The 25466-nt window shown below is 45.0% G+C and overlaps 4 protein-coding genes across 7 annotated transcripts; 2 read left to right on the top strand and 2 right to left on the bottom strand.

Moving 5' to 3' along the window:
• Window positions 1-3238: 3238 nt before the first annotated feature.
• Window positions 3239-7014, top strand: atp5f1b (ATP synthase F1 subunit beta). Its single transcript, XM_067260060.1, has 10 exons — window positions 3239-3381; window positions 4277-4450; window positions 4558-4732; window positions 4843-4964; window positions 5067-5251; window positions 5362-5520; window positions 5724-5846; window positions 5952-6164; window positions 6258-6459; window positions 6563-7014. The coding sequence occupies exons 1-10, from the start codon at window positions 3279-3281 to the stop codon at window positions 6658-6660; spliced, it is 1554 nt and encodes a 517-aa protein (XP_067116161.1). The 5' UTR covers window positions 3239-3278; the 3' UTR covers window positions 6661-7014.
• A 463-nt stretch (window positions 7015-7477) lies between these two features.
• si:ch211-266g18.6 (synaptotagmin-like protein 1) lies at window positions 7478-15316 on the bottom strand. 4 transcript variants are annotated; one of them, XM_067260096.1, is made up of 18 exons: window positions 15246-15316; window positions 14545-14686; window positions 13891-14030; window positions 13573-13718; window positions 13332-13422; window positions 13169-13217; window positions 13025-13067; window positions 11919-12917; window positions 10053-10187; window positions 9780-9847; window positions 9554-9661; window positions 9260-9432; window positions 8996-9101; window positions 8744-8905; window positions 8489-8567; window positions 8244-8343; window positions 7902-8107; window positions 7478-7726 (listed from the first exon to the last, which is right to left on the bottom strand). In XM_067260096.1, the coding sequence occupies exons 3-18, from the start codon at window positions 14019-14021 to the stop codon at window positions 7575-7577; spliced, it is 2748 nt and encodes a 915-aa protein (XP_067116197.1). In that variant the 5' UTR covers window positions 14022-14030; window positions 14545-14686; window positions 15246-15316; the 3' UTR covers window positions 7478-7574. The 4 variants fall into 4 exon arrangements, with proteins under 4 accessions (XP_067116197.1, XP_067116198.1, XP_067116199.1 ...); XM_067260097.1 differs by having other exon boundaries at window positions 12429-12917; XM_067260098.1 differs by lacking the exons at window positions 11919-12917; window positions 13025-13067; window positions 13169-13217; window positions 13332-13422 and having other exon boundaries at window positions 15246-15307.
• A 55-nt stretch (window positions 15317-15371) lies between these two features.
• On the top strand, window positions 15372-20992 carry LOC136965831 (H(+)/Cl(-) exchange transporter 4). Its single transcript, XM_067260100.1, has 12 exons — window positions 15372-15506; window positions 16028-16182; window positions 16298-16397; window positions 16509-16696; window positions 16814-16936; window positions 17040-17246; window positions 17388-17468; window positions 17655-18200; window positions 18331-18517; window positions 18741-19139; window positions 19626-19842; window positions 19972-20992. The coding sequence occupies exons 1-12, from the start codon at window positions 15494-15496 to the stop codon at window positions 20060-20062; spliced, it is 2307 nt and encodes a 768-aa protein (XP_067116201.1). The 5' UTR covers window positions 15372-15493; the 3' UTR covers window positions 20063-20992.
• Window positions 20993-21034: 42 nt separating this feature from the next.
• LOC136965832 (high affinity cGMP-specific 3',5'-cyclic phosphodiesterase 9A-like) lies at window positions 21035-24961 on the bottom strand. Its single transcript, XM_067260101.1, has 14 exons — window positions 24860-24961; window positions 24345-24494; window positions 24142-24187; window positions 23910-24012; window positions 23646-23785; window positions 23402-23461; window positions 23144-23321; window positions 22865-22987; window positions 22697-22789; window positions 22348-22415; window positions 22063-22165; window positions 21858-21962; window positions 21472-21618; window positions 21035-21264 (listed from the first exon to the last, which is right to left on the bottom strand). Exons 1-14 carry the CDS (start codon window positions 24945-24947, stop codon window positions 21169-21171), a joined length of 1500 nt encoding a protein of 499 aa, XP_067116202.1. The 5' UTR covers window positions 24948-24961; the 3' UTR covers window positions 21035-21168.
• Between the last annotated feature and the right edge of the window lie 505 nt (window positions 24962-25466).

Raw genomic sequence — 25466 nt, 5'->3', positions numbered from 1 at the left:
CTTCTTCCCCCCTGATAAAGACAGACAGATGACAGGAGATAGTAGATGTCATGGCTCTTACAAGTTATTATCAAGCATCAGTATTCACATGCGACCTAAAACACAATAGAACACAACAGAAGCATCACTGACTGTAACTTCACATGCTCATTTATCTCAGGTAACTGTAAAGTGAGGTAACTTACACAACAGTCTTGAAGCCTCGAGTATCCAAGTATTAGTGCACTGCTCAAGGCAAAAAATAATAAATAAATAGAATAAAAAAGGAGATAGAGAAACTGAGAAAGAGAGACAATTATGGACTTAGGAAGTAAGATAGTTTTCGATTGTTTCCAGATAGAGTTTCAATTGGGCACCAGATCTTCAGAACAAAGTTGAGCCTCCTTCTGCAGGGGGACTGCAGTCTGTAGGTTAAGAGTACCTCAGGTACAGTGCAGATTCAGCAGCTAGTAGTGGAAACTTGAAGTTGCACTCTGGCTCACATTGGACTCCCTGAGTTAGCTTCAGCTGCAGCCATCCTGAGGCAGAATGAGTGATGGCAGAACCTGCCCCCTTTCACATTCCGCCACTCCAATTTAGGTTGGGGGTGGGACTGCTTGTCTGGAGGGAGGAACTAATGTAGTTCTTAGCACCACTTCCTATTTGATCCTATTTGTGACCAATATTTTATTTGAAATTCTTACGGTTTTCTCAAAACAGGTAAACACTGGACTTCTGTGATAATAAATATAATTGTAGGGATGGGATGGATTTTGTCAGGTCTTGCTTGTTTGCCAAGTGACTTTGATTCTAATCCTGTGGGTGAACACTCCAAATTAACTTAAAGTAAAATGTTGTGACACAGCTGATTAATGACATCCAACCAACAAACCCTGGAAAGGAAAGCGTGAACACACACACACAAAGGTCTTCCCCTCTGGAGAAATGTGCCATAATTCACTTGTTTGAAGGTACAGTATGAGGTGCAGGGAAGCCAGTTTCTACTGTAAGAGTGCATTCCCTGCAGCCAAAGTATAATAAAAAACTTTAGAAGTTCATGTTGGCAATCTGACACCACACAGATCAATTTCAACTACTTTGATATTGAAATGTGTTTTTCTTATATCTGCTTTTATAGAAGACAGTAAGTCTGTAGAATGACATGCTTGTTTTGCTTGGGATCAGGGTGACAGGTAACATTATCTTAAGATTAATTTATTTTCGCTCTTTTAACCATTTCTTGCCTTGACTCCTTTCACCAGAGCTCCAGCTTTCGGATAGATGAACCCACAACCCAGATATGCCCATGGTTTATCTAACAGTTCTAAAAGGAAACCCTGCAGCTATGCTCTAAGGGTGACACTGCATGTTTTTATGGCCCACTGTGTTCTGAACCTAGAAGCAGAAAGCAATCAGGGGTGAGCTGCCATTCAAGAATGCCGCCCTGAGAAATGGACCTGTTTAAATCTGGTGCAGCTTCCGCCCTCCTTCACGGTGAACCAAATAAAACAAGGTGAGAATCTGTCTTTTAGGGATTTCTCCTTCAATTTCTGTCTTTTGGTACCAGAAGAATGATCCTGAATGGCCCCACTGCTATTTCTCCCCCATAATGTATATATTCACAATGCACAATCACTGTCCTGGGTGACTGACTCAACAATAATAATCAATAATTCAAACAATGATCTTGACATCCTTGCTCAATATCTAAAAAAAGGACCCCAATGTAGCTTTAACACACCCATGTTCCAACATGTTCTTACCCCAGATTTATTTGAGGAAAACTGACAAATTACACAATATGTCTTTAAAATACAACCCATCCATATCCTGTGTGACACAACCCCATCTCTGAACTTTGTGTCTTCATTAGCTTTGAAGTGCTTGGTGAGACATGCTGGAAAACAGGAGACATATGTTTTCCAAAAAAGAGATCCAGGTAAAATGTCTGTCAAAATGCAGGGGTCACCACCAGAGTGAGTTCCGTGATGAGGTCAAATCACAGACTGCCCTGAAGCAGAAGAAGATGACCAAATGATCAATTAGAAAGGTGTCTGTTCAAACAGATTTAGAGCATGTGCAAAGCAGACGCTCACACAAAACATTGCTGAGTCATTTCCATTGGAATGGTGAACATAAGAAGATATATATTTGTGGCTGTCTGAAAGCAGTGGATGGTTGTGGGATCCAGATTAGAGCACTCTCTACACATCCCATCATCCTGCTTCTGAACAGTGCAATCTTAGATATGTTTCAAACATCTCTATTAATTCAAAATAATTACTCAACTTGCCTGTGTATGACCATGATTGCTGGTGATGTATAGCAAAATATAATAGCAATTGAAATAGCATTGCTACAATCATCGTCTCCTCTAGTCTGAAGGAGCAGGGGCATGGAAATCATAAAAGACTGAAGGTTTCATAAATGTTCTTAAGAATTGAAAAAGCCTTGTAGACAAATCTCAATTAGCTACCCTATTATTTATGCTACAAAATTATCAGTACCATTGTTCTCCCGTCTGCGAGACGGGTGTTGCACAAGGTGCACAAGGTGCAACACTACACTCTAGTGGACAAAAAGTGTCAAGATAGCAAATTCAATAGTTTGAGCACTTCGCATTCAATGTCTCCATGGTGGTGATGACCTGTCTGGTGTGTGTGTGTGGGGTAGAGTGATCTAGCGAGACAGACAGATAGACACAGAGAGAGAGAAGTAATGTAGATGAGCAGTGGCCCCTTTCCTTCACATTCTGGAAGGACTGTGATGGAATATCCTGTACAACCGCTTGTTACTTCAGGCCCTGATGTGTGCCTGTCCTACCTGCATGTTGGGCACAGAGAAAGAGCGAGTGTATGCCATGCACCAAGAAGATCGAAGGTGTCAGCATGGGGGGACAATCAGACCGATCCCTTAAGTCAACACTCTTCGTATTTATGTCCGACATTACAATATGTAGGCCTACACAACTTTCACCATAGAAATAATTCAACTATTTTCTCTTAGTTATGTCAGTTTGACCTTGAGTTTGATGTTAGAGCTATGGGAGTTTCTTATAATTTCTCTGACACATGCTATACAAACGCACTTCACAAAGTAGTGTGTCTGGGTGAACTTTGTTAACTGTTGAACATTAATGTACAAGATGTACAGTCCAGAGGAATGCCAACAGCGCCATTGATAAGTGCGCCTGCTCCGTATAGCCTCTGACGTTTCGCGCACGCTCAGTTCAGTTTCCCGGTCCTTCATTATAAAGCCACAAGTTCTTCTGTCTCTTTCCACCTTCAGCCATTTTGACAATGTTAGGAGCTGTGGGACGTTGCTGCACCGGGGCTCTGCAGGCTCTGAAGCCTGGAGTTCATCCACTGAAGGCCCTCGTTGGATCCCCAGCGGTTCTCTCACGTATGTCCAACATGCATGAATGTTTTTGGTGCGAAAATGCATAAGGAAATAATTATTTGTGCAGAGTTCGAGGACAGGGATTATGCTAACTTCGCTAACTCGCGAGGAACACGCCTGCTGTCAATTGAGAAGGCCCCATATTTTTTAAACGATAACGTCATGAAACGCGTCGTGTTTTGAAACTCTTAACATTTGCCATTGATGCAGTTTATGTAAACTATATTAGTATTGCCATGTTGTAGATGGCTTTAAGTCCTGACTTTCATCCAAACAGGAATGACCTTTGTTGCGACATGTGAATGGTGGCTCGCGCTAGCATAGCTAGCTTATTAGCAACTGCTTGCGAAGTTCTTAGATGGTGCTGCTTGACAGACAATAACCAATAAACGTTGTCAATGTGAAATGGTAAATGTGTAGTATTTTGGTGATAATGATAAATAATAATATACCATGTAATTGGGTAGCAATTTAACTAGGCTATGTAGCTACATGGTGATCTTGACAACGTTCGACCTCCCAAATAAAGCTAGTGCGTTTGGGTTAGCTACAGTAGCTAGTACGTCTTGGTAGCAGAATGTGTGACATTTAGTTAAGTTAAATGTGATTCATGGGCCAAGGGGGTCCAGTGGAAATGCCATTTATAATTTAGATACAAATTATGTAATGTATTCCCTAACGGAGTGGATAAGCTTGCCTGCGTAACATGGCCGAGAATACTTGACATTGAGACGGCCTGCGTAGCGCAACTTTATTTCAATCGTCTGCAGCAATGATGGAGCGTCACGTTGTGCTCTGCAGTTAATTTAATTGACTAATGTCAATATGGCAAAGTCATTGTAATTTGTTTGGTTTCTGATTGTACTTCTTACCTTCCACACTGGTTTAACTTTAACAGGGAGAGACTATGCAGCTCCAGCTGTCGCCGCCGCCGCCGCTAGTGGGCAAATCGTAGCGGTCATCGGTGCCGTTGTCGACGTCCAGTTCGACGACGACCTCCCTCCCATCCTCAATGCTCTCGAGGTCGCTGGCCGCGAGTCCAGACTCGTTCTGGAAGTGGCACAGCATCTTGGTGAGTAACTATCTCCTCAACCATTACTCTACTTCTTGGTTATGATTGCTGTCACTTCCAACCATGCAGCGCATTGTAGCATTATTAACTACTATGTCTATCCACAGGGGAGAACACCGTGCGCACTATTGCTATGGATGGTACCGAAGGTTTAGTCCGTGGGCAGAAGGTTCTGGACACTGGTGCCCCCATCAGAATCCCAGTTGGGCCTGAGACTCTGGGAAGAATCATGAATGTTATTGGAGAGCCCATTGATGAGAGGGGTCCAATTTCCACCAAGCAGTACGTTTTGTTAACAGATATTCAACTCCAGTATTCTTAATTAAGGGTAGAATTCAAAATAAATGACGATGGTGATCTGATGGGATGGACTTGACTTTGTTCCTTCTCAGCACTGCCCCAATCCACGCTGAGGCCCCAGAGTTCACCGACATGAGTGTGGAGCAGGAGATCCTGGTTACTGGCATCAAGGTGGTGGACCTTCTGGCTCCCTATGCCAAGGGAGGCAAGATTGGTACGTTCAACAACAACCTTTCACACACTCCAGTGAAACAAGCAGAAGGCATGTCATGGTAGTAATGAATCTAACTTGTAATAAACTGACTGCTTGCCTTAGGTCTGTTCGGTGGTGCTGGTGTGGGCAAGACTGTGCTGATCATGGAGCTGATTAACAACGTGGCCAAGGCCCATGGTGGTTACTCTGTGTTTGCCGGAGTGGGAGAGCGTACCCGTGAAGGAAATGACTTGTACCATGAAATGATTGAGTCTGGTGTCATCAACCTGAAAGACACCACCTCCAAGGTGAAGACCAGGCCTTGTATTTTTGTTTGACTACTTTTCAACCAGTGTTTTAAGTAATCGTTTTACACTGGAAACTTTTCATTAACTTGAACCCCTTCTCCTCCCTCCAGGTAGCGCTGGTGTACGGACAGATGAACGAGCCCCCAGGTGCCCGCGCCAGAGTGGCCCTGACTGGCCTGACTGTGGCTGAGTACTTCCGTGACCAGGAGGGTCAGGATGTGCTGCTCTTCATTGACAACATCTTCCGCTTCACCCAGGCTGGCTCCGAGGTCAGCTAGGGGTCAAACCTTTGTCTAACTTCAGCACAGGCTGACTAAGCAAGCAATTTGCATTCAAATCATTGATTTCTCCAATCTCAATTGTTGAACTTTTTATTTTATTTTTATGAATGCTTTGTTTAAACAATACAGATGGGCACAAACGATATGTAGACACATGAAATGGCCCTTATATCTTATCATGTCACCTCTAGGTGTCTGCCCTGCTGGGTCGTATCCCCTCTGCTGTGGGTTACCAGCCCACCCTGGCCACTGACATGGGTACCATGCAGGAGAGAATCACCACCACCAAGAAGGGTTCCATCACCTCTGTGCAGGTAAAACAGTATTCCTGCAACGTACCAACTATTCCTTATCAGCACCTATTAGGGATTGTCTGCGTACAACCTGTGTACTTAACCAAGCCTTTCCCCTCCTAAAAGGCCATCTACGTGCCCGCTGATGACTTGACTGACCCCGCCCCAGCCACCACCTTCGCTCACTTGGACGCCACCACTGTGCTGTCCCGTGCCATCGCTGAGCTGGGAATCTACCCCGCCGTGGACCCTCTGGATTCCACCTCCCGTATCATGGACCCCAACATTGTCGGAGCTGAGCACTATGACGTCGCCCGTGGCGTGCAGAAGATCCTCCAGGTTTGTTAGGTTGCTTTCTATCCACCCATGGGCCCGTTTTTTGGTTGGTGCAGGATGATGCCGACCAATGTGCTTACGATTCTCTCCCTTCAGGACTACAAGTCCCTGCAGGATATCATTGCCATCCTGGGTATGGATGAGTTGTCTGAGGAGGACAAGCTGATCGTGTCACGTGCCCGCAAGATCCAGCGTTTCTTGTCCCAGCCCTTCCAGGTGGCTGAGGTGTTCACTGGTCACATGGGCAAACTGGTGCCCCTGAAGGAAACCATTGCTGGTTTCCAGAGCATTCTGAATGGTATGTACCAGTTAGGGGTCCTTCAGTTGTGTAGTTACCTGACTATTTCATGTGCCTATGAGGCCATTCCGATTGTCTGTTTAACTATGGCAACTTTCTCCAGGTGAGTACGATCCCCTCCCAGAGCAGGCCTTCTACATGGTGGGCGCCATCGAGGAGGTGGTCGAGAAGGCTGCGAAACTGGCTGAAGAGCACTCATAAACTCATCAGTCTTTTACTGTTGTGCAGGGGAGGGAGAAATTATGGTCCTGTGGTAGGAGCACTTGCTTTGTAAAACATTCACATACAAAAATTGTACCTGTCTCGTCATTCTGAAAAGTTATATTTAATGTTTCCAATGAAATGAGATGGAATAAAGATCTGTCTGACATATGACAACCTGGGTTTGACTCTCCTGTATATTTAAGTGTTGTAGAAAAAAAGGTTAAATCTAAAGGGTGTTGTCATGTTTTACCCTAAAGGAACACTAGGTTGTGCTCATTGGCCATTGTAAGCTTTCTGTACCATGTTGCTTGATAGTCGAAAGCAAATGGGGAAATAAAATGTGTTCAAGGATGCAGTCATTCCTTTGCCTATTTTTATGAAACCCTTAATTGTGTGTATTGAATCTGTCTTCAAGAGCCAGGTGCAGTGTTTGGCAAGGCCGTTATCATAATGCATATTAGGGGTGACATGTTCCCCCCCCCCCCCCCAATATTCAAATCTGGTTATAATGTCCCCCTCAATATATTGATATAAAAATATAAACTTGCTACGACAGGCAACCATGCACGCTGTCCAAAATTATAACATTTAATTTGTCTCCCCCCCCACCCCCCCCCATGTTGACTCCATGGCTACAGCCTTGGTGTTTGGTACCAATGGTTGATTTGCAATTGCTTGGTTGCCTGACATGGCTTTGATCATTACTGGAACCCTAAAGTGATGACTGAAATATTTTCATAAAAATTGGTGTACCCATTGCAGTTCTGTAAACTTCAGGATGTGGTGTAGAACACCAGGACAATTCCAAAGGCTATTCATTGCTAAATTATTTTATTGTTACATCTAGATCACAACCATCTGAGATTGGCAAAGTTTAACATGTATCAATCTTTATTTCACAGTCCCATCACCTAACGAAGGCTCTTTTTCCTTGGAGTCATAGCGGAGCGAAGGGGCATCTCTCCCTCCACCCAGCTGGTTGGACTGGCTAGCATCTTCTCCCACAGCCCAATCTCTTGGTCCCATGAGTCCATCCAGTCCACCTTTTTGCCATAGCTTTGCCCTGTAGTCACAATGTGTTACTAAAGACTTGGAGGAACCATTCATTAAAACTGCATAATGCCTTGCAAGTCAGAAACTAGCATTGAGCTAGATCAAAAGCTCATGGTACACACTTAGTTATTTATGACTCAGAATTGGAACATCAACTATTAGTGTTGATCAGTTCACTAACTTACCGGTGCCCAAGCTAAGTCTGACCCCTCCCAGGAACTGATTGGACAGTTTGTTTTGATCCCAGACAGTCAGCTCGCAGCACGCCTCTCTGACCTCGTCGTCACGGAAGCCATCGTACACCATGGCGTGGTTATACACTGGCTCCTGACTCTTCTTCATCACGCGGGTCTTCTGGCGGCTCTTCTTGCTTGTGTCTGGCAGCATGTAACTACAGAGATGGTGTATGTGTTGAACGGACCAAGGCAGACTGAGACATCACCAATGAAAGTAGTGGCACAAAGGTTTGAGTTCTTACTATATCGAGGCAATGTTTAGCCCTGAATATGTGTCTCTCCCTCACTCACCACTTGACAAAGGAATCCACGCCCTGAGCCTTGAGCTTCCGCAACTCCCTGGCCTCCTTCAGCCACACGTGGATCTCCCCTGAGTCTGGCCTGGCAATGCCTGAGGGACAGGATAGGACCGGTCAGCATGACTAGGCAGAGATATATATATATATATACCCAGACCAGGTGAAAGTGATAAATGTCCTTTCAACAATTTACTAAATGAATTATTGCACTAGTCCTTATCAGATGACCAGCCCTACCTGCTGATCCAGGGGGAAGATATTTCAGAGCAACCGTCAACACTCCATGGTTCTCAGAGACCTCTTGACCCTCAGAACTCTACAACAAACAACATTGGTGATCCTTTTTTCACAATATTTGAACATTAACCTTGATTTCAATAGGGAAGCCCTTCTATCCTTACATCACTGAGCAGTAATGTTGTCTTATTGATCATCAAGGTCTTTGTATTTCCCCTTTCACTCTTAAGAAATAACAATTGGTGTGTACGGTACCTTTGGTTGCATGTTGTACCAGGTTAGGGCCTCATGGCCCCAGTCCCAGGTCTTAAGGTTGATCTCCACCTGACCCAGAAACACATTTCTACCTCGGGAATCGTTGTGCCAGACAGACAGGTTGAGGGTCCTGCCTTTCAGCTCCTCCATCTTTATTTTATACTGAGGAACACAAAATAAATGTAGAATTGTTTTGATCTGTTCCTATAGGGCAAATGTCGTTCCGTGTTTTTGTATCAGCAATGCGCCTACTTTGAGTGTTTCTCCACCATAGACTGGGTTGGTAGTTCGTTTTTTGATCGAGGTCTTCTTCTTGCTGCTGTGCGATTTGTCAGGATGGAGGTAGGTCTTTACATATCTGAATATTAGACACATAATACACACACACAACATACTTGTTAAGGCCTCAGTGTGTGTGTGCGCACATTTGTGTAGCTAGAGGTTGGGTTTGTTTGTGTATGGGAAAAACAGCTCATATATTTTATTTGCATGTCTGTGTTTGTGTATCAAGCTTACGGGTCTGTCCGTTTTTTGCGGGCATTAGCGAACGCCAGATCCAGACATTGTTCCACAGTGACAATGAACTCTCCTTCCTTGCTGTACCTCAGGGCAAACTCCACAGCCCCCTGGACTGTCACATTCCCAAAATCCCCGGCATCGCTGTACACACTTAGCATACTGCCAGTGCGCTGAAGGGCAGAGAGCACAGTCAAAAAAGCCATCTTGTCAATACAACCTGTCTTTATGAATACAAAACTTCAACACCTGGTAGACAAAAATGAAACTTTTATAAATACAAGATGACCTTACCCCAGAGTGTGATAAGGACAAGGTACTGCCATACCCTTGTCTGTCAGAGAAGTCTGAGCCTTGGCTAGAAACTGAGGTGTGGTCGTCATCTGAGTCCACAGTCTCATTCTGAGGGGAACACAGCAGGAACACGGTGAGCGGTTAATGGGCTACTTTGTTCATTGCCTCAAGTTTCCTGATTGGAAAAGGAGAAATGTGAATGTTTTTCTGCATATGGATGTCTAACCTCCAAGTTTCCCAGTGATGAGCCACTCACTGAAGAAACTTCCAGAACTTTTCTCCGATGTCCTAAACCTGTGTTGAGGGAGAATGTGAATATTTATTTGTCCAAAATTTGATCCAAGTCCTTAATATTGCAAAGCTTGGAGTATTAAATAATAGCTGTGTACTAAGGGTTACCATGGGCTTGCATCTGCTCAAGCATAGGCCAATGAATGAAAGCTGTGACAATCTCACTGACTCGCAACATTTACAAATAACTAGGGGTGACCTTGCCTACCTTTAACTTCCTCTGTTATTGGAGACTGAGATGAATTGAGCAGTATGGTGGGGATGGGATATTTCCCAGCTTCCTGATTGGCTTGTTGTGTGGAAACCTCAGCAGGGACTTTTGATGACTTGGTGACAACAGAATCTGCAATTAAAAACATTTCGGTTTCTGATGTGGCTTCTTCTTTAGGCCTTTCCATCTCTTTTACATTTACTGCAATTGGTGCTTTAACTATTGCTTCACTCTGTGATTCTGTAGACTCTTCTCTTTCCACCTTTACAGGGATCTGAACATGCTCCAACTTTCCCACATCCAAGACTTCTGGAAATACTCTTTGATCCTTTTCTGTGTCATGACTCTTGTCCCCAACCACCTCAGTGTCAGGGTAAAGATCCTTTTTCAAATTGTTGACGGCCTCATCATTTTCCATGTCACTGTCTTCTGCTGGTGTGATGGCTAATTCAACCTCTTCATTTACAGAAGCAACAACAACAGGAGGATTTACAGGTGAGGACAATGTTGTCATCTTATATTTAACTTCCCCTATGGCATGGGAATCATCCTTGAGAAATGGCTGGTCTATTGGTTTTATGCTTTGTGATTTCTCTCCGGCTGACTGTTGGGGGCTTCTTACAGACATAGATTGATCTGTTGTAGAGAATGGGTTATAGCCAGGTGTTGACTGAAGCAGGCTAAAGGGCAGTTCACTGTGGCTCCGAGCCTCTTCTGGTTTGGGTTGCCTGAGAATGTAAGGCTCAGATGGAACCTTTTCGAAGTGGGGTTGACCTGCCTGCTTACCACCCTCTACTGGTGGGGTTCTAGAAGACGACTTACGTTCAACATCCCTTTCAGCATTTAGTTTCTCCACTGACCTGTTCTGTGTGTCACCAACAAATGGAATCTTAGTAGAAACGGTCTCTCCTATTGTGAGATTCTCCTGTTTTGACTCAGGCTCAATTCGGCCGCCTCCCTCCCACAACCCAATAGATGGAGTTGGCACAAACTGGAACTCTGTATTCTTAACAACTAACATATGCTCCTCTGACATACCTTGTGAAATGTCACTGGTTAATTTTACCTCCTTAGGGGTTTTTTCATGAGTCTGGCCTGTAAATCGACTTTGATCCTTTTCTGTGTGATGAGTGTCACCACCAACCACCTTAGTGTCAGGGTAAAGATCCTTGCTTAAATTCCTGATAACATCTTTGTCCATGCTCCTGTTTTCTGCTGGGGTAATGGATAATTCAACCTTGTCATTCATAGAAGGATTTACAAATGAGGACAATATTGTAATCTCAGATTTGGCGTCCCTTATATCAAGGGAATTGTCTGTGTCAACTGATTTGCCCACTGGTTTTATGCTTTGTGATTTATCCTGGGGTGACTGTTGAGTGCTTCCTACTGATATAGGTACCTCTGATGTTGAGAAAGGGTTATATCCAGGGGTTGACTGGAGAGGTCTGAACGGTAGGTCACTGTGACTCTTAATTTCTGTTGGTTTGGGTTCTTGGATTTCTTTACCTTTCCTTGAAGCAGGCTTAGTTTGCTTAAATATGTAAGGCTCAGATGGAACTTCTATGAGGTGAGGAGGACCTGCCTGCTTACCGCCCTCTATAGGTGGGGTTCTAGAAGACGACTTGGTCAGACTATGGTCAGAACATTCATCATCACTTCTTGAATGTAGCCTCTCCTCTGACCTGTTCTCCATGTCACCACCAGGTGGACTCTTAGCAGTAACTGTCTCTCCTATTGCGAAATTCTCCTGTTTTGACTGAGGCTTAATTCGGCTGCTTCGCACCAACGTCCCAACAGATGGAGTCGGGACAAACTGGAGCTCTGAACGCTCCACATCAAATCTATGCTCCTCTGACATACCTTGTGTATTGTTGCTGGGTGATGTTACACCTTTAGGAGTCTTTTCAGGGGACTGCCCCTCGTCTGCCAAGTTGACCTGTATAAAGTCTCCATCCACTTCCGGCTGTTTCCATGTGTTCGGCTCCACAGAAATCTGGGCTTTCTTTTGGGGCGACTGTTGGGGGCCTTCTACAGATACAGGTACCTCTGTTGTACAGAAGGGGTTATATTCAGAGGTTGACTGGAGAGATCTGAACGATGGTTCAGTGTGGCTCTGAGCCTCTTCTGGTTTGGGGTCTTTATTTGGCTTCTTTGAAACATGCTTCATATTGTAAGGCTCAAATGAAACCTCTTCAAGGTGAGGTGGACCAGCTTGCATAGCGCCCTCCACAGACTTGCTGTGGTCAGCACATTCAACACCTCTTCCTGCATTTGGTCTCTCCTCCGACCTGTTCTCTGTGTCACCACCAGATGGACTCTCAGTAGTAACTCTCTCTCCCATTGTAGCACCAAATCTATGCGCTGACCTACCCTGTATGCTGTCGCTGGGTAATGTTACCACTGTAGGAGTCTTTTCAGGGCTCTTGTCTGTTATGTTGACTTCTATGAAGTGGTCCTCGACCGCAGGCTGTGTCCATGTGTTTGGGTCCACAGACACGGTGGGGCTTCTCTGCTCTGGGTCATCCTTTATCTCTGGGGGCAGGACCAATTTTCGGGTGGACTGCAGGTATGTGATGTCATCCTGTGGTTCTGGTCCTGGTTCGGGTGGAGGGCTGGGATCAGACTCTGTGGTAAGGGTGGACTGAGACTTAGGGGCTACTTCCTCGACAGGGAAGGAGGACGTCTTGAGGGTTCTGGGTTTTGGTGATGGATGGTCTGGGTTGGCAGTGCTAAAGTAGTCTATATCCTGGTGCTTTGTTAATAGAAGAGGGTTGGGGCTGATTCCCTTTCTACTGGTTTGCTCACAAGACTTCTGAGAGGGTGGGGTCTTCCATTCAGGAATGTCAACAGTGGTGACGTCTGTATAAAACAAAGGTGTTAACTTGGGTTCTATTTGTGTACACAGAGTACAAAGGTCAGAGAAATAAATGGATCCCTAGTCAGTTTATTAAATGCTTTGCACTCACCTTCATTTGCAGCACTTTCCTCTTCAGAGAGTTCCAACTTAACCTGAGGAATTGATTAGTATGAAACAATAGAATCAATGAATGTACTGTAGATATATTGTGAGGGCTTTCGATAAGGTTTGGAAAAAAAGCAGTAAGACACACCTTTTCTTCACGAAACGCAGGATTTAGAAAACTAGTATTCAGTGTTTTGCTATGTTGTGTGACAAAAGAAAGAAAGCAAGTTCATACATTAAGAGCAGCATGAGAAACAAGTGCTAAAGTTAAACAACTATATGGCCTCTACGGATCTTTTACTGTATCTTACAACTCAGATGTCTTAGTTTGAGAGTCGGTTTTCATGTCTTCTCCTTTGGAGTCGGTTTTTCTGGTGTCACGATAGGGACTACCCCTAGGTACTGCAGAGATCACAATAGTCAAACCATAACGCCCAAGCCTCTATTGATTATATAACTGCAGTACATTCGCTATCGACTATACTTCCTGGGTTAAAAATAGGGGTGACAGAGCCTTGTTATTATCAGTGGGGTTATGGAAGCATACAGTACCTGTTGTCTTCTTTCTCCTCATTGAAGACCGAACCACCTCAGTCACATCAGACTGCCGCCCATAGCGACAAGTCCTGAGTTCTTCAAACCACTCTCCTGTCATGACTTTGAGCTTCTTAGGATCAGGGATGGACAGACGCAGTCGCCTGATAACAATAAACAGTTAAAAACTGACAAGAAAAGGAAATAGTACACTTTGAAACTACTGAATAATGGCGGACATTCATTGCAATATATTTCAAACCCTATAATCCAACAACAAACCACCTTCAACAATTACAACACAACTGCACCTTGACCAAAATGTAATTATTTTACCGTATGCGCCCAGTTTCTCGTCTCTTTAGATTCTCATCTCTCTGAAGCACTTGCCGAATTGCCATCTCCTCATCAGTGGAGAGGAAGCTCAGGTCCAGATCCTCTGATAAATCTCTGTTGGACTTCATCATGATATCAACCTGGAAGCAAAACCTTGAATGTTTTGTGGTTCACAGAAAAAAAGTCACAAATAGAAAGGCAGACCGAAGGACACAGCTTGACAACGTACAACACATGTGTACATCAACAAAGAACATACAAAACTGGTTAAACTAGCTGTAGAAGGAAATGGAAAAGATACCCTGACTGGTGAAAGACAAGCTCTGCGGACACTTAATATTGCATGTGTTAAATGGCTAATATCAGGATATACTTGAATCTCTCACATCTCGTACATATGACTAACTCTTTGGCTGGGGAATGTGTGTCTGGATGGCTGTCAAACTTAGCAAATATACAGTTAATGATTCACAGGAAGTTAAAGCTGAAGTTAACACACCCTTCCACATACTATTTAAGCTTGTATAAAGTGCACGCTTTTAGACTTGCATTTTAAAATAAAAAAGTCTTAAATACAGGACACTGTATTCATCACCTAACTGCTTTTCTAAAATCAAATGATACATGGTAAATGGATGAAAGTTATTTACTTACAACTGATGTCAGCTGTTCCTTTAGTTGACTGAGGAGGGATTCACCACAGTAAACGCCCTCCTGAATCTTTGTCCTTGATAAAAACTCCCTGAAATTCTACCTCAAGGCATAATAGTTATGCACTGACAGACACACCCAAGACCTGTGAAAACATGCAAGGCACAAATCCTGATACACCCTGAGAATGTTTGTAGTGTCATTTTAACCATATTATTTTTCTAAGATTGAATGACTTTAAGGCATAGGATATAACAGTGGAGTCGGTGAATGTATGCTCTCAACATTGAGTGCTGTCATCACCAACAGATAGGCTACTGAATGCATTTTTTGGAAGTAAAGGATACACTTTCCGTTCACAAAAAGTAGCGCAATACCTAAGGCTCGAGTCTGTTTCTAACAACCAATCCAATACCGGATTTTTGAACGGTACCCTGTAACATTATGCTGCATTACAAAAGTTAAATCAAAGTTCAGTTAAAATCCGCAGAGGAATCTGACTTTATTTATCTGGCCCTTCATGAATCTAAACTTCAGGTTTAGCTTTATATTTGCTGTCCACAAGATGTCCCTGTTTCTGTCCCTGATTCTCCTTGTGGCAGATCTTATTGCTAACAGCACCAATAAAAAATACAAAATAATGATATCATGCAAATTATTCCAACAATCATACCTATTCATTCATTCTTATACAACTAGTTTACCTTTACTTAGTAGGCTATAAACAGAATGCTGTCTTGGACTGTAGCAAACCGGGATAACGAACTGCCTGCTCGAGCAAATGCATTGTGGGAGACCAGAAATCTCTCCTCCCCATTTGTTTTGTGTCACAGCGATCTAGCTAGCTAAACAAAGCAAATGCAATGTAGAAACATGACCACGCATGTGACAGTTACATAAAATAAATTACATTGCTAATAGTTATTACACATTTTATAGAACAGAAGGGACCATGGAAGCAGACGGTAAGGCAATAGCTAGAAACATTTCAATTGCAAGCTTCTGAAGCCATGAGCATGCTAAAAACGAGCTTGCTAGCTTAGCTGTCTGCAACGTTTAGAACTGTACAAGTTATTAACAGTATAAGTTACTAACGACTGTAATATTAGATTGTGTATCTTGCTCGTCATGATAAAGGATGTAAGTTTATTGGCTTATTAATGGCATGCCAATGTCTTAAATCCAGGTTTCTCTGACACAAGAAAAAAACAAACCAACGTACCTAACTAGCTGGCTAGTTAGCAACAGTATACTATTCAATTTTCTTCTGTATATACCCAATAATCTTACATTTGTAAGTGTTTATTGCAATTGCATCGAATGAATTATACATTTCATTCATGATGACGTGACTGAGGCCTGTCAGATGTCTTGTCTTTTCGGTATAACACTCTGTATACGTTGTGGGTGACGTTGTGTGTGACGTCACTCCTGTCACTGTCTTGGAGAATGAAGTCAGTCCTGACTCTTCTGTGTTTGGTCTTAGGGGCCAGCAGTGCCACTCCCACAGAGGAGCTCAATGGCGCTGGGAACCTAATGGACTTCCTTGATGAGCCCTTCCCAGATGTCGGCACTTATGAAGACTTTCACACTATTGACTGGCTGAGAGAGAAGTCCAGAGACACAGACCGCCACAGGAAGGTGAATACATCAGATCAAGTCTATCCATGTCTTTGTAACTGGCCCCTGTACTCCTAAAACTTCAATATAATATTTTTCTATCATCATCCCCTTGTGTCAACCCCCTTAAATTTAGATTACCATCAAGAGTAAAGAGTCCATCTGGGAACTAATCAAGAGTCTGCTGGATGCTTGGTCAGGATGGGTGGTAATGCTGCTCATAGGGCTCCTCTCAGGTGTGAAAAACAAACTATTGTCTCACAATGTTATATCTAGGTTTTGGGTCAAATTTAGTTTCAAATCAGTTTCCTCAATTTGTGTTTGCGTGTGTGAACCTCTCCACGCAGGTACTCTGGCGGGAGTCATAGACCTAGCTGTGGACTGGATGACGGACCTCAAGGAGGGTGTGTGTTTGTCAGCCTTCTGGTACAGCCACGAGCAGTGCTGCTGGACCTCCAATGAGACCACCTTTGACGACCGGGACAAGTGTCCACAGTGGCAGAAGTGGGCAGAGCTGATGACGGGTCACTCAGAGGTCAGCTCAGCTGCACATCACTGTGTTCCGTTCTCCATTTGCGGCACTGAGGACAGATTGCTGAAGTAGCTGGACTTGCCCCTGAGCTTATTCCATGCCTCTGTTAACATTCCCCAGGGTGCTGGCGCATATGTGTTAAACTACTTCTTATATGTGCTGTGGGCACTCTTATTCTCCTTCCTGGCTGTGTCCTTGGTGCGAGTCTTTGCCCCTTATGCTTGTGGGTCAGGAATTCCTGAGGTGAGTGTGACTTATTACCATTTACATTTAAAGCTGTATAACCCAAATGTGAATATCCACTGTTGTGAATACAGCATAGGGATGATGTGTCTGTCTCATGCAGATCAAGACCATTCTGAGTGGCTTCATCATCCGGGGCTACCTGGGGAAGTGGACCCTGTTGATCAAGACGGTCACCCTGGTGCTGGCCGTGTCCTCTGGGCTCAGCCTGGGGAAGGAGGGGCCTCTGGTCCACGTGGCCTGCTGCTGCGGGAACCTCTTCTGCAGCCTCTTCTCAAAGTACAGCAAGAACGAGGGCAAGCGCCGCGAGGTACGCCTGGCTCTCACGCAACCACTGGTGCCAACTCTCACAGTGACCTCCAACATGATCTCGACAGTGTTCCTCTAAAGGGCGCTGTGCTAGCGGTAGCTCTGTGGCTGATGTGCGGGCTGGGCTGGGTGTGTTGTGCAGGTGCTGTCTGCTGCTGCAGCCGCTGGCGTCTCAGTGGCTTTCGGAGCTCCGATAGGAGGGGTTCTCTTCAGTCTGGAGGAGGTATGCATACTAGTCCCCCACATAAACAATTATGTAAGGGATAATGCCCGACGCGGTGTACATTATCACCTGATAATGGACACCCCTGCAGCCAATCAGAATTGAGTATTCACCCAGACCATGGTATAAAACATTAAATGACAGGCATCAGTACAGATCTATCTGAACAATAATGTCTGTCCACAGGTGAGCTACTACTTCCCTCTGAAGACACTGTGGAGGTCTTTTTTCGCCGCCCTAGTGGCTGCTTTCACCCTGCGCTCCATCAACCCCTTTGGCAACAGCCGCCTGGTGCTGTTCTACGTGGAGTATCACACGCCCTGGTACATGGCTGAGCTGGTGCCCTTCATCCTGCTGGGAGTCTTCGGGGGCCTGTGGGGGACCCTCTTCATCAGGGGCAACATCGCCTGGTGCCGGCGTAGGAAGACCACCCAGCTGGGGAAATACCCCGTCCTGGAGGTGATCGCCATAACGGGCATCACCGCCATCTTGGCCTTCCCTAACCCGTACACGCGGCGCAGCACCAGCGAGCTCATCTCGGAGCTCTTCAACGACTGCGGGGCGCTGGAGTCCTCCCAGCTGTGCGACTACATCAACAACCCCAACATGAGCCGCCCGGTGGACGACATCCCCGACCGGCCCGCCGGGCCCGGCGTCTACACGGCCCTCTGGCAGCTGGCGCTCGCGCTCGTCTTCAAGATAGTCATCACCATCTTCACCTTCGGCATGAAGGTGAGGATCCTAGCCCTGCCGGACCCATCTCTCCCTCCGTCTAGGCTAGGAGAAGTGAAGGGAAGTCTGATTTGAAGACTTGACTTGTGTGCCTTGACTTGAGTCTTGTTGGTGTGTGTGTTCTCTCCAGATCCCATCGGGGCTCTTCATCCCCAGTATGGCCGTCGGGGCCATCGCTGGGCGCATCGTGGGCATCGCCGTGGAGCAGATGGCCTACCACCATCACGACTGGATCATCTTCAAGAACTGGTGTCGCCCCGGGGCCGACTGTGTGACTCCTGGCCTGTACGCCATGGTGGGGGCTGCTGCCTGTCTAGGTGAGAGACCAGAGTACTGGGAGATGAGCTCACCATACATATAAACCTGGATCAATCACTACGCTGCCAAACCAAGTCCCAGTTAGTGGTTTTCTTCACACATTCAGTGAGAAGAGAGTTGACACTTTTGATTCAATAACACCTTTTGAATAAGCCGTAAGCTTTTTAAAGTTAGGTCGGTCGGCTTCATGTAAACCCATGCTAATCTGGGACATCCCTCCAGGTGGCGTGACCAGGATGACCGTGTCGCTGGTGGTCATCATGTTCGAGCTGACCGGGGGCCTGGAGTACATCGTGCCCCTGATGGCGGCGGCGGTCACCAGCAAGTGGGTGGCGGACGCCTTCGGGAAGGAGGGCATCTACGAGTCTCACATCCAGCTCAACGGCTACCCCTACCTGGACGTGCGCGACGAGTTCACCCACCGGACGCTGGCCACCGACGTGATGCGCCCGCGCCGCAGCGAGCCGCCGCTGGCCGTGCTGACGCAGGACAGCACCACGGTGGAAGACGTGGAGGCGCTCATCAAGGACACCGACTACAACGGCTTCCCCGTGGTTGTGTCCCGGGAGTCGGAGCGCCTCATCGGCTTCGTTCAGCGCCGGGACCTCACCCTGGCCATCAGTAAGACGCCCGCCCTCCACACACACGCCTGCTCTCTCGACGTCGACGCTTTCCTCCTTTCTTGATTTGTTTGTTTCTGTCTGTCATCCGCTGACCCATTACATTACATTTACATTTAGTCATTTAGCAGACGCTCTTATCCAGAGCGACTTACAGTAAGTACAGGGACATTCCCCCCAAGGCAAGTAGGGTGAAGTGCCTTGCCCAAGGACACAACGTCAGTTGGCATGACCGGGAATCGAACTGGCAACCTTCGGATTACTAGCCCGATTCCCTCACCGCTCAGCCACCTGACTCCCCTAAACGAATACTTCGAGCTCCTTCTTCTTTCATCCTTTCACCTCCTCTCTCGTCTCCTCTTAGAGCCTGACCCTTTCCACCACCACTGAGGTCCCTCCACCCAATCTAAAGTCCGGTCACATAGTTGTCTTCTGACCCCCCCCTTTGTCCCAACTTCTGACCCCCCCCTTTGTCCCAACCCCCCAGAGAATGCCCGTCAGAAGCAGGACGGCGTGGTGAGCAGCTCCGTGGTCTACTTCACGGAGGACGCCCCCCAGCTGCCGGCCAGTAACCCTCAGCCCCTCAAGCTGCGCCGCATCCTAAACCTCAGCCCTTTCACCGTGACCGACCACACGCCCATGGAGACGGTGGTGGATATCTTCCGTAAGCTGGGCCTCCGCCAGTGTCTGGTGACCAGGAGCGGGTGAGTCGTCGTTTCCGTCAGCGCATTTACACTCACAGCGGAACAGGTGCCCCGCTGCACTACTCTTGAGGTGGATGAACTTGCCTGCTTTATCTGTCTTTCTGCCTCCATCTTCTTTTCCTCCACCAGACGTCTACTGGGCATCATCACCAAGAAGGACGTGTTGCGGCACATGGCTCAGATGATGAACCAGGATCCAGAGTCCATCATGTTCAACTAGTGTCCAAACAGCCTCCGGACCCCCGAGAATCTCCACCAGTCCTTCCCTCCAACTGTGTAAATAGTGCAATGCTACTGTAAACCTGTGATGAGTCCCTCCGTCCTCAGACACTGACAGACCCTTGATGTTCACTCCCAGTCAAGGGACGGAGATAGGGGGGTTAGGGCCAGGAGAGGTGCACCTTCAATCTCATCCTAGGCTGATACGCTGTTTTGGTTGTATGTGCTGCTGCCATTATTTATGATTTTACTGGATTTAGACTCTCGGTTGAGTAACTGTACCATGTTTAATATGTTTGTTACTTTGACTGTATGTTTGTTACTTTGACTGACACAAAAAAATCAATAGGTGTGACATAATGTAATTCTGTTACAACAAAGGTAGTGTACAAAGGTTATGTAGTTTCTATTGTTAAAAAATCTAATGTACCCCGTGGTGACAGCATATCATGTTACATTTTTTGTTTTCTCTCAAAAGCAGAATGGTGTTATAAAGAAAAGAACAAGCAAGTTAATCATATGGGAGCTACTGTTAAAGTTCTTAATCCATAATGTAGTTTACTGATTAACTGAATAATGGTACTTTGAATGCCAGGAGAATGTATTGTCGGATAATACGCTTATGTACATTGGCCTATACTATATGGTTTTTTTAATGTATTTCTTTCTAAAACACTGTAGCTCATCCAAGTTGCCATTGGAGTCCTAGTTGTTGATATTTATTACTCTTATTCATTTAAAACAGGTAAAAAAAGCTACTATTTGCACTTTTGTTTGTATATCTAAATGAACTCCAAATGATGCACACAATACATACTTTTTGCAATGTACCCAGTTCTCGCATTGAATAAAAGAGACAATTTGTCAAAAGTTGGACCAACACAAAACAAATGTATTAATTTGATTAAAATTAAGTAACAATTAATTGAAACAGCTACTGAAGGCCCCATCATTTCACACAGCTACTCAATTATTCTAGATACATGTGTAAAATTCAAAACAAATCTTAATTTAATCAGTTTAATACAGTATACCAAAATATCTTCTGTCACTCATGGCAATAATTGACTAAAAGACTATCACACCTTCCATGATGTGTCAAAGTCCTCACTCTGGACTTGGGTTCTGATTCTGCTGTTCCTTTGCATTCTCCATCTCCCTGTAATAGTCCAGGGCCTTGCGTACTGGTTCAAGGATGTGTTTCTGAGGACGAACAGAATGAGGTCAAGTGTGTGTATGTGCAACTTTATTTGTCATAGACATTCCTTATTCCAAAGTGCTGCTTAACAAATGCCACTTAGGGTCCCTTACACAACATTTACATTACAGTCCCAGCTGTTGTCAAACCTCCCACATGAACATCATAGGAAGTTGTATCAGTAGTGTTTCGTGTAGAGACAGGAGGCTCACCTCCAGGCAGGGGAAGAGGTTGGTCAGCTCAGTGAAAAGAGGCAGAAGCACAAAGCCAATGAAGCCTGTCTGAGACGACGGCTTGGACACCTTGTCTCTGTCCATGAACGGAGAGACGGGAAGACCTTCCAGCTTCTCCATGTCACTCTGCAATCCGGATATAGATTGTGAGGCCACAAAGTGAGTTATAATAGGGGTAAAACACCAGCCCCTGACTAGGCATGTGACCATGTATTCTGCCTGTGGGGCAACAGTAGGGAAGATTTAAACAAATAATACAAGTCTAGATGCTGTTGTTATACCCAACACACTGCTCAGTAAACAATATAGACATATAATAACACTTTCCATTGGCTGAACATGTGGATGGATTTCACCCTGATCACCTGGTGGAAGAACTCCTGGAGCAAACAGTCAAGCCAAGGCCGTGCCACGTCCAGGGGGCGGGCCTCGTTGGAAATGTCACTCACCTTGATCAGGATCTTCATGAGCTGCAATTACAATAGACAGGGAATATGTCCAATCAGAGGAGCAGGATTCCCAGCAGATCCCATGAAGGTTTTGTGCACTGTAAGTCGAAGCTCCTCTCACCACATCCTTGTGCTCTTTGTTGGTGAAGTCAAACACTGGCACTGCGGATTTAAACTTGTTCAGGATCTCATTGTGTCTGGCCATGTCAGTAGCCAGGATACATCTGAAAACAAAGTTAGGTCCAAGTTAAGTCTGACAGATGTATTTGTCAATAGCACAGGTCATTCTGGGTAATTACATTCTTCAGACAAGGCAAGGCAGCAAAATATATATTAAATATATTCATTTTTACACTGTAGCCATATGTGTGTGTGTGTGTTTGTTTGTGTGTGTGTAAATCCATACTGGATCATGCCCTCCCTAATCCTTCTGTACTGCTCGTTGGTCAGGTTTTTTAGGATGTTGCTCTCTGCCTGCAAGAGAAGGAACAGGGTTTAGACTGAAGGAGGAACAGCGCTAAACGGGGGTCAGATGGCTGAGCGGTTAGGGAATCGCCCTAATAATCACAAAGTTGCCCGTTCGATTCCTGGCCGTGCGAAATGACCCTGTGTCCTTGGGCAAGGCACTTCACCCTACTTGCCTCGGGGGAATGTCCCTGTACTTACTGTATGGATAAGCGCGTCTGCTAAATGACTAAATGTAATGTAAATGTAATAAATCTAAAAGTCAAGTGAAGCTAATCAGACAAAGATACCTTTGCAAGGATTCCGAAAGCAATGGCACAGTGATGGTTTTCGAGAGGTGAGATATCGTTGTACCTCAACGCCAACTCTGTTTGAGCATTGATCTGGAAATGAAGATCATTCAGGTCATGTTACCTTTAAGTCATGTCGGTTGTAATAAACAAACACACAGGGCTAACCTGGTAGACATTATTGTAACCAGCATGGTCCAGGTCATGGCAGAGAGCAGAGGTGAGCATGATGAAGAGATCTGTACTGTCCATGTTATTCCTCAGGTCCGTTAGCCAAATCAGTCCATACATCTAAAACAATAGGAGAACGGGAAATGAAATAGCAGTTTGGCCTCTATCCAAGACAGCTGGGTTAGGCCTGGATAACAGTTCTACCTGTTTGAATGACATTCAAACAAAGTTCCTGAGCACATTCAACATGGATGGGTAAATAGAACATCATCTTACCATCTGGGAGACGCAAAAACAGTGTCTGAAGTTGTGAAAGGGGATGTTGTTGTAATGGCAGTAGACCTCATAGAGGAAGCTCTGGAGCACCTCCAGCTCGATGTTGAATGTTGACATGAAGTCTAGATCAGTGAACATCACCTGCAGCAGCACCAGCATCTCTGGATCTTCCCATTGCCTGGCAAGGAAGGACTTTAGTCATAATTGTCTGTGTGTGTATTTTGATATCAGTTATAGGAGCCCTACAGTAGGACTCACCAGTTGTCGAACATTGGAGTTTTGAGGTACTGCTTCACATCCTCTGTGATCTCGAGGGAGCTGAGGAGACAACATGCAATGGCACAAGACTGTGTTAAAACCCACCTGCACATTACCTTTAAATCTGTTCTGTAGTCATGTCATGAATCTCAACAATAGGAATTATGTCAAAACATATGATGGCTAAACATGTCCTGTGTCTGAATGCCATACGACAGCCACTGTTCTTATGGGATGAGGTCACCTCATCTGTAAGAATTTTTCGCGAACTCGCTCCCGCTCCTCATGAGGGCTGGCCACGTTCCTTCTAGAGGCAGGGTAGGATTTGTCTATCCCCTCAGACATGTTTTTGAAAAGACCCAGCCAACTCAGGTGGTCCACGTTCTATCCACGTTAGCGACAGAGACACCCATTGATCAGAGAGAAGAGCAGATGGAGACTTAAACCCATAATAAGGAAAATGCTTAACGCTTCTATCTAATAATTCTGGCAGTTGGTCAAATCAAACCTCAAGTTTGTTTCTGAAGGACTCCACTTGGTCTTTTAACTCACAAACAGCATCTGGTACTGCTCCAGTTTCTGTGAAGATCTTTCTCTCAAGACTTTGTAACCTGGGATGTAAATGTTGGAGAAATTAAACTGCACAGTGCTGCACTGAGGGGTTAGTCATTGTGTTACCAAGACAAGGCATTCTGTAGCCTTAGTGAAAGATAAGCCATAAAACATCACTTTCACAAGACCTTTTCTCCAGTTTATCCATTTCAAGTGACATAGTCAGATCAGTATCTGCAGAGTAAAAAACACAAAAAACAAATGAAGGTATAATGCATGTATGTTTAATCACTGTGTCCTCGGCCAAAATAGTCCAAATATGAGGTTCTACATCAGACTTGAAATCAATCCTATGCTCTCCCTCCAGGGAAGAGGGAACTTAGATGCTCACTGTGGTAGTCTGAGGCCACCACCTCCAGACTGTAGGCAGACTGGGGATTATTAGCCTTCAGTTGAGGGGAGATGTTGATGAGGTTACCGCTAGAGTTATACAACTTCAGAATGTCATTAGGACCGGCTTCCGCTGCTGCCTGGAACAGATCTGCCAACAGTGGGAGACGTAGAGTCTTCAACTCGTCCACAGTCATGTGACACTTTATTATTTAGTGTCGCAAGTGACAGCACCACACCGACCCTTCAACACTCAGAGCTGTCCAAGCCACCTGCATGGCACTTAAGACTACTGAAAGCTAGACCTAAAGGCATCAAAGATTCTTTATATTTCTACTATGCATCAAATATCCTGTATTGTCACATCCAAATCATTGCCCAGCTCACGGATGAGGCCATGAACGAGTAACACCTCCCTCATTATCAATTCTGCACAGTTCAGATTGCCCTGCATGAAACAACAGCTTGAGCCGTTATCGAATCGGCCACTATCAAAGCACAAGACATAAAACCTACCTTTAACATCTTGAGTGGAACAGTTGACCCGAAACTCTGCTTTCTCTGGTCTCCCGCTCACCATGAAATAAATTATTTGTGTTGCCATTGCTGTGAGAGATGCACACTACCCACAGGACATACATTTATAGAGGACCAATCAACACAACTGCAGATGACAGTTAACCCACCACAATACCTCCTCCTCCTTCATGCAAATAGAAATACTTGAAATGCAATACATGGCCGTATTTTTATTATCAACATATTTAGGCCCATCAAACGAGGACTTTATCACGAGGAGATTATCACAAAAAGGAGAATGAAAATCAATCATCTCAATTATTGACTAGCATGCCCTGCAATACAGTTAGGCTCTGCTTCAGCTGCAACAGCCAGTAGATTTTTGCAGCAGATTTCAGCAATTGTTACTAGATTTTGAGAGAATTGTTTATGTACTGCATTTTAATTTGTCAATATGTTGACAACACTCCCTTTATTTTCTCTTTGATAATCCATAGTACAATCTCAATAGGTAACGCCTTATAATGTAATTTTTCATAAATATTGTAGGCTGTTATCTCATCTAAACTTTATCATAACAGGAGCTAGGGACAAGTTCTGTACC

Source organism: Osmerus mordax, chromosome 22 (genome assembly GCF_038355195.1).
Source record: "Osmerus mordax isolate fOsmMor3 chromosome 22, fOsmMor3.pri, whole genome shotgun sequence".
Taxonomy (NCBI): Eukaryota; Metazoa; Chordata; class Actinopteri; order Osmeriformes; family Osmeridae; genus Osmerus; species Osmerus mordax.
This window is presented reverse-complemented; position numbering and strand designations above follow the sequence as displayed.

Coding starts and splice junctions, on each gene's coding strand:
- atp5f1b (XM_067260060.1), top strand. CDS start 3,279: ATGTTAGGAGCTGTGGGACGTTGCTGCACCGGGGCTCTGCAGGCTCTG. Junction 3,382..4,276: donor ATCCCCAGCGGTTCTCTCAC/GTATGTCCAACA, acceptor TAACTTTAACAG/GGAGAGACTATGCAGCTCCA. Junction 5,847..5,951: donor GTTCCATCACCTCTGTGCAG/GTAAAACAGTAT, acceptor CCCTCCTAAAAG/GCCATCTACGTGCCCGCTGA.
- si:ch211-266g18.6 (XM_067260095.1), bottom strand. CDS start 11,751: ATGGAGAACAGGTCAGAGGAGAGGCTACATTCAAGAAGTGATGATGAA. Junction 9,848..10,052: donor AATAACAGAGGAAGTTAAAG/GTAGGCAAGGTC, acceptor CCCTCAACACAG/GTTTAGGACATCGGAGAAAA. Junction 8,568..8,743: donor GGTACAACATGCAACCAAAG/GTACCGTACACA, acceptor TGTTTGTTGTAG/AGTTCTGAGGGTCAAGAGGT.
- LOC136965831 (XM_067260100.1), top strand. Junction 16,697..16,813: donor TGATGACGGGTCACTCAGAG/GTCAGCTCAGCT, acceptor AACATTCCCCAG/GGTGCTGGCGCATATGTGTT. Junction 17,247..17,387: donor ACGAGGGCAAGCGCCGCGAG/GTACGCCTGGCT, acceptor TGTGTTGTGCAG/GTGCTGTCTGCTGCTGCAGC.
- LOC136965832 (XM_067260101.1), bottom strand. CDS start 24,947: ATGGCAACACAAATAATTTATTTCATGGTGAGCGGGAGACCAGAGAAA. Junction 23,462..23,645: donor GAAAAATTCTTACAGATGAG/GTGACCTCATCC, acceptor TTGTCTCCTCAG/CTCCCTCGAGATCACAGAGG. Junction 21,963..22,062: donor ACAAAGAGCACAAGGATGTG/GTGAGAGGAGCT, acceptor TTGTAATTGCAG/CTCATGAAGATCCTGATCAA.